The sequence below is a fragment of the Microcaecilia unicolor genome, chromosome 8 (genome assembly GCF_901765095.1).
Source record: "Microcaecilia unicolor chromosome 8, aMicUni1.1, whole genome shotgun sequence".
NCBI classification, from domain to species: Eukaryota; Metazoa; Chordata; class Amphibia; order Gymnophiona; family Siphonopidae; genus Microcaecilia; species Microcaecilia unicolor.
Genome location: NC_044038.1, coordinates 87,374,982 through 87,382,500, shown reverse-complemented (window position 1 = coordinate 87,382,500; position 7,519 = coordinate 87,374,982). Strand labels below are relative to the sequence as shown.

The following is a 7,519-nucleotide window of genomic DNA, read 5'->3' as shown; positions in this document are numbered from 1 at the left end:
CCATCTCGTGGGTCATCATGCTCCTGTGTGCTGTAGTGTTTTGGAGAGACCTTCGTCATTTACGCTATCGCGTAAACACTTTGTCACCTACGGCGATGAGATTGCAAGACTTTATGTAGTTACCTCTAACCAGAGTTTTGCCAACAATTTATTCCTTTTTCACTTTTCTGTACTAATATGCTTTGCTTTGCATGATGTGATTTTCATGATCTATGTGATTATGGTTCATGATTTGTTTGATTAATTTTCATGTGTTAAGACTTTTAACTAACTGCACATGCGGGTTCTATTATTCAGTATTTTGCTGTATTAGCATTTGTGATTTCCTTGTGAACATTATTTTGCTTAATTGAACTGTTTGAAGAGTGTTAGTTTGCATTAGTTGAGATTTACTTTGAAACTTTTTGTAGTTTTGACCATGAAGTTTGTACCTGAATCCTGACTGAACTGTCTGGCTTATTTTTGTAGTTAGGTTGGAGAAGGCCTTTACTCCTTTGTAGTAATTTCCATCTCCAAGGGGGGGAATCTGTAGGAGTATTTGCTGTGATCTCACCCACCCTGTGTGCACATGAGAGCACCTTTACAGCCAAAATGGACGCTGCAACCTTTCACCTATATGTCTGACTACCAACTGTGCAGAAGTCAGAATTTCAGCTTGTAATAGATTTACTGAAGCCTGCACCACCTCCAAGGTCACTCTGTATCGGGGGAGAATGCTAGTTCCTGAGAGAAGGAGAAGAGAGAAGAACAGAAGAGGAGAACACTTGCATTTCTGCAAGCACCTAATTTACCTGAGAGACTTACTGATAATACCTGGCAAAGCTTTTCCCCAGATTACAGCTGTCTACAGGATCTATACTGAGTCTGTATCATCTGTGGCTGATCAAGACAAGTGCATCACCTGAGCTTGTGGGACCTCGCTGAGACCTTCGGCTGAGGCATCGGAAGGAATCTGATCTGGTAACCGGGACGGTGAGATCATAGTTTACTTCCTTCAGGCTGGGTTAGATAATTAGTCTGTGCTCGGACCCAACAGATGTGTGACGTCAGGATTTATGATCTCTAGTTGCTGTTAGCCTAGTATAAGATTTGTGTGGTAATCATTAGGATCTTGGTATAGTGTTTATCTGTCATTACAGATTAGCCAATAGGATAATCATAGTTATTCTCTATATTTTTGGTATCATTGTGCATGCAATCAGGAATTGCTGATGCTATAAGCTGATAAGAGTTTTCTATATTTTTGTATATAACGCTGTATAAATAAACTAATATATTCCATTGGTCTGTCCGTTATTTTCCATGCAGCTAATGTTGGGCAGAGGCCACGCCCCCTAGACATAAGCGAGTACATAGGTAGGAATTGGCCTCTTACAAAATATATATATAACCACCTACACCACTGCTTGTATGTGTCTGCATATGTGTCTTGGCGAACACCTTCATGGTATTATGCAAGCCACATTGAGCCTGCAAATAGGTGGGAAAATGTGGGATACAAATGTAATAATAATAATACCATCAGTTGCCCGTGTCGGAAAACATATGTAGGAATGACAACTAGACCTTTAAAAGTGAGGATTTTAGAACATAGGTCTAACATCAGAAGGATGGCTCGAAAGGAACCTCTAGTTGAACATTGCATACAAATGAAACATTCTTTTGAAGAACTTACCTGTTGTGCAATAGATAAAATGGAACCATTAAAAAAGAGGATGGAATCGCAGATTAATGTTGCAGAGGAAAGAAGCGAAATGGATTTTTTTACTCAAAACTTTAGAACCATCAGGCTTAAACAGTTCCATTGACTGGCACATATTCTATTGATTATCTCAGTCAACCAATGCTTCACTAATTGACTCAATTGCTGGCCAGTAATCTTATTGCCAGTGAATACACTATTCCTTTAAAATTTTGAAGTGGGTGTTCCTATTTAAACATCTTGACTTGGCGTGTGACGTTACAGCGCCATTTTGAAATGAAGGATCTTTAAATGAAAGTAGGTGAACCAGCGGGTTGTTTTAGCTCTTGGACTTTAACTTCGACATAGTTATGTTTTAGATTGATGAAGATCTGTGTGCATGATCCATTGCTACAACAAGAAATTGGCACTGTGCACAACCGAGGTCACTAAGGGAAACAGAATATTGTAATGAGTGATTGAATGAACTTTGTGGTTACAAGAACTAGCTATTGGGAACCAGTTTCGGTATACAGAGTTACAATTCTTGAGGTTCCACAAGTAATTATATTAATAATTAGCCAGTGTGATTAGATTTTAAATGACACTTTTGCTTTTCCAGATAACTTTGTAGCGTAAAACAGCACTTGTTACTGAAGAAGATCGGAAAGGGGTGAAACAGTAGAACAATGAAAGCTAAGTGCTGTTTTAATACTAATTGGCTTGCTGTAGATAAAGCTTTAAACAAGCTACACTTTGACAAGCAGATGATCAAAAGCCCCGCGCTGTTCCAAACAGCACTCTAAAATAGCACTGGAACAGCGCGGGGTGTATTAGACCTATGATCAGAGATAATTGCATGCAAATTTAAGCACGCAATTATCTCTGATCGTGGGGTAGAAGTGCGGGAGAATTGTGCCTGAGCATGTGCTCAGCACAATCCTCCCACACTTGTTTGACAGGTCTGGGATGTCAAAAGCCCAAACCTGTCAAACACAGGGGCTAGAAGTCCATGGGACCACCAGGCCCCAACTAACCCTGCCCCGAGCAATGGGGGCTGGAGGTCTGGCAGACCTCCAGTCCCCCCGACGATCCCCCCCCCCCTAGGTTCAGGGAGGGCTGGAGATCTGGTGGGTCTCCAGCCCCCCACTAACTCCCCTCAGCATTTCCCACACAGTCTCTGGTGGCCCAGTGGGTGACCAACTTTCCCTGAGCGACAGGGGGGCTGGAGGTCTGCTGGGGAAGCCCAGCATCCTGTTTGCAACAGTGGCCAATCCAGGTCGCAAATACCTGGCAAGATCCCCAAAAAGTTCAATACATTTTATGCTGCTTATCCCAGAAATAAGCAGTGGATTTTCCCCAAGTTGATTTAATAATGTTCTATGGACTTTTCCTTTAGGAAGCCATCTAGACCTTTTTAAACCCCGCTAAGCCAACCGCCTTTACCACATTCTCTGGCAACGAATTCCAACGTTTAATTACACATTGAGTGAAGAAATATTTTCTCCAATTCGTATTAAATTTACTACTTTGTAGCTTCATCACATGCCCCCTAGTCCTAGTATTTTTGGAAAAACGATTCATGCCTACCTGTTCCACTCCACTCATTATTTTATAGACCTCTATCATATCTCCCCTCAACCATCTTTTCTCCAAGCAGAAGAGCCCTAGATGCTTCAGCCTTTCCTCATAGGGAAGTCGTCCCATCCCCTTTATCATTTTTGTTGCCCTTCTCTGTACCTTTTCTAATTCCACTATATCTTTTTTGAGATGTGGTGACCAGAATTGAACACGATATTTGAGGTGCAGTCGCACCATGGGCTGATACAAAGGCATTATAATGTCCTCACTTTTGTTTTGCATTCGTTTCCTAATAATGCCTAACATTCTATTTGTTTTCTTAGCCACCGCAGCACACTGAGCTAGGGGTTGGTGGTAGCTGGAGAGGGTGGGTGGTAATAAAGACTGAACTAGGCCCTGCTGTGCCTTCTGTGGCAGAAAATTCAAGTTTTAAAACTATATGGAAAAGTGTAACAATAAAAATAAATAAGCTAAGGATTCATCAATTCCACTGAAAGCCCTGAGGGGAGCTCAGAAGGCAGAGTTGCCATGCCAGCAACCAATCTGTTGACTGTTGAACAAAAAAAGAAAAGTTTTAAAAACTCATGTGCTGAGGGCAGGAGATTCTTTGAATACCCTGAAGGCCCTGAGCACATTCCACTGCAAGGGGTTGTCAAGGTCATAACTGCATTTTTATGGTAAAAGAGGTTTCTGTTCCAGTGTAAGGCCAAGACTCTGAGTGAAATGGGACAGAGAGGAACTCATGGACCACTGACCTATGTTAATGAGTGGGCAGAGCTTTCAACTGCTTGACAGGATATTAAGAGCACTTACTCCAATAGTGAACCTGAATATCCAATCTGACCTCGCCTCCCGCCCTATCCCAGTACTGCTGAGGAATTGCAGTGAGGTAGTCAAAGCAGAGTCAAGACTTACCCAGGTAGCAGTGAAAAAGGCTGTCCTAACGGTATCCAGGTAGTTATCCAGGTACCAGGCTGAATATTGTTAGTATCTAGATTACTTCCAGGTGCCGCTGCTGGCCCGGATATTCAGTGCTGCTGTTGCCTGAGATCCAGCATTGCATATCTGGTTATACATAAGTACAGAAGTATCACCATACTGGGACAGACCAAAGGTCCATCAAGCCCAGCATCCTATTTTCTACAGTGGCCAATCCAGGTCACAAATACCTGGCAAGATCCCAAAAAAGTACAAAGCATTTTATACTGCTTATCCCAGAAATAGTGGATTTTCCCCAAGTCCAATTTAATAATGGTCTATGGACTTTTTCTTTAAGCCTTCCAAACTTTTTTTACACTCTGCTAAGCTAACCACCTTTACCACAGAGTTTAAAAAGTGGTTGGACGGTTTCCCAAATGACAAGTCCATAGACCGCTACTAAATGGACTTGGGAAAAATCCACAATTTCAGGAATAACTTGTATAAAATGTTTGTACATTTGGGTAGCTTGCCAGGTGCCCTTGACCTGGATTGGCCGCTGTCGGGGATGGGATGCTGGGCTCGATGGACCTTTGGTCTTTTCCCAGTATGGCATTACTTATGTACTTATGCACATTCTCTGGCAATGAATTCCAGTCATGGTGATCAGCATTTCAAGCAACACTGACCACCACAGATTGAGTACTAGACATTCTTATGTTTCCATTTTTTTGTTTGTTTTCTTCAAGTTTTTGTCTGTCATTGTTTTGTGCCACATGTATCATCTTTTGAACATGTAAATAGAATTACTGTGCATTTTGAAAAATAGTATATTGAATTTTAATAGATGAAGAGACTGACACAGATTTATTTTATATTTTACATTGTCATTTTTCATCTTGAGCTCAGTCCTGCCCTAGGGAGTCTGAGGTGGGGGAAGGCAGAAAATGGACTTTGCTGTGCTGAATCATGTGAATTATGTCGCCATACTAACAGTTTCAACATATTTCTCAAGCTGGAGGAATTGTTTCCCTCCTACATTTCCCCATGAGCTCTCTCTCACTATTTCTCTCTTTTTCAGGATCTCGATTGTACACAGACTGTATGAGGATTCTTTTAACTCACCACATCAGATACCTCCCAGTAAGTGACTGAGAGTGCTGCCCTCTATGGCAGGACAGCATGGAGCTCCTGAAGAGACTTCTCAAATTCACTCTGCTGCAAGGTAAAATGTCACAGGATTTATTAATGATATGGATCAGTTATAGGTGGGAAGATCAGTTTGTCCACCTGGACATGGACTTATCTGAACAATGCCTACCATATTGTATCATGGAGTTATAATCCTAAAGTCCCAACAAAAACAGGATTACAATGTTCTCCATGACCAATATAACTTCTGGAAAAGTAGTACAGAAGAGAAAAGCTAAAAGGGGAGGCCAGGGGGTGAATGGAGGAGATAAGGAGAGATATTTTCAAAAGTCACATATTCAGGTAAATGACTGTTTACCTATTTAAATTATGCATGAAGGTAAATCACCTGGTCAATATTCAAAACAATTTAACCATCCAGAAATGGCTGCTGATTGGTTAAATTTCTTGTTCGGTGCTATCCGCTAATTTTCAGCTGCACTTAACCAGTTATGGCTGCTGAAAATTAGCACTTAGTGCCTAAATGGAAACTGGCTATTTTGGGAGCGTTCCTGGAATGGAGTCAGCAGTTGACCAGTTAAGTGCTGATATTCAGCACTAAACCATCCAGGAAAACCATATAAATGGGACTGCATAAAAGTCAGTCCTATCTTTAGGCGGTAACTCTTAGACGCTTAAGTTCTGAATATTGACTTAACCGTCTATGCGTTAGCCAGTTCTGCATAAACTGGATATTCAATGCTGAAACCCAGATGTGGCCTGTCTTGAGCATCTGAGAATAATGTCGCCAGCGGTCAGCAAAGTGCTCACCACTGCTAGCTAAATATTTGCCACAACATGTATATAAACCTACAGGGGGAAGGGAGGATAGAAAATGGCCTCAGGATGGGGATAAGTTGTGGGAGGTCATAATATATGTTGTTGCAGAAAAAGTAGCTGGAAATTTCTGTAGGTACTTTTTCTGGTTCAGTTCTGAAAGGGAAGCTCTGTCCCTTTGAAAATTGATACATGGGTAAAGTAGCTGCAGACCTCAGCCCTACCTGTAGAGTTTTGAAAGATGACCCTCAAGAGGAGTAGAATCAGACACAGAGCAGTGGAGGAAAAAAGGGTGGCAGTGATTGCAGTAGCAGTAATCCATCTATATTTCTTATTCACCCTATTACAGCATCCGAGATAATAAATACAAATAAAACAAAACCACAAAAAAAGATGATGCCTTTTTATTTGACTAACAATACGGTTAGTCCAATAAAAAAGGTATCATCTTTTTTTATTTGTTTTATTTCTACTTAGTACCTTTGAAAGGAAGCATCTGCAGCTGTCTCAGGGACATCAGGGTTCACAGGGAGCAGGATGGAGAATGACGTACAATCTCTTCTCAGCTTTCTTCCCAGGTTCACTCTCTCAGTTGTGGTCAGTCCAGATGCCGAGCTCTATTCAGGCTCTGAAGGGTTCCTGTGTGGTGATCCCCTGCACATTCACCCATCCCCAACCCCGAAATGCTTCAGAGGGGTTCCACATCGTCTGGTATCTGAAAAGAGTCAACAACTACACTGAAGTGTTCAATAGCCGGGGCCCCAGAACAATAGAGAGAACATTTCAGGGCCGAACAGCTCTGGTAGGGGACACAAAAAAGAAAATATGCTCACTACAGATAAACAGCGTGAAAGCAGAGGATGCAGCTGTGTATTATGTCTGCATCGATCCCCAAAGCAACAGTTCTCAGTCCCAAAATGTTGGTACCCAGCTCAGAATTTCAGGTAAAATAAAAAAGCTACATCCAGTACAGATGAATTAATTATCAGCTCTTATTTATACAGGAATAGCTACAGCAATGGAGGTAGCATCACAAGCTTCCCTCAAAGATTTCCCCACCATAGTATTAGATATTTTTGTGCAGTATAACTTTTTTTTACATTGAGCAGTACTATGAATGTCAAACAGGCACCCCAATTTGGATGACCTTTATGCAACTGCCCCGTCCCCCAAATTCTATAAGTGATGTATAAAGTTAGGCACACCCAGTTATAAACTAGGGTACAGTGGTGGAAATAAGTATTTGATCCCTTGCTGATTTTGTAAGTTTGCCCACTGACAAAGACATGAGCAGCCCATAATTGAAGGGTAGGTTATTGGTAACAGTGAGAGATAGCACATCACAAATTAAATCCGGAAAATCACATTGTG

General features: G+C 41.5%; 1 protein-coding gene across 5 annotated transcripts in view; it reads left to right on the top strand.

Moving 5' to 3' along the window:
* Positions 1–5,262: 5,262 nt before the first annotated feature.
* The window catches only part of LOC115476680 (sialoadhesin-like), a 171,961-nt gene continuing 169,704 nt past the window's right edge, over positions 5,263–7,519 (top strand). For all 5 annotated transcript variants that reach the window (XR_003943219.1, XM_030213191.1, XM_030213190.1 and 2 more), the window contains exons 1-2: positions 5,263–5,405; positions 6,715–7,092. Coding sequence is in view for 4 of the 5 variants with exons in the window: in XM_030213191.1 (XP_030069051.1) it covers positions 5,363–5,405; positions 6,715–7,092 (421 nt within the window). In the remaining variant the exon portion in view is untranslated. The remainder of the gene's footprint in view (positions 5,406–6,714; positions 7,093–7,519) is intronic.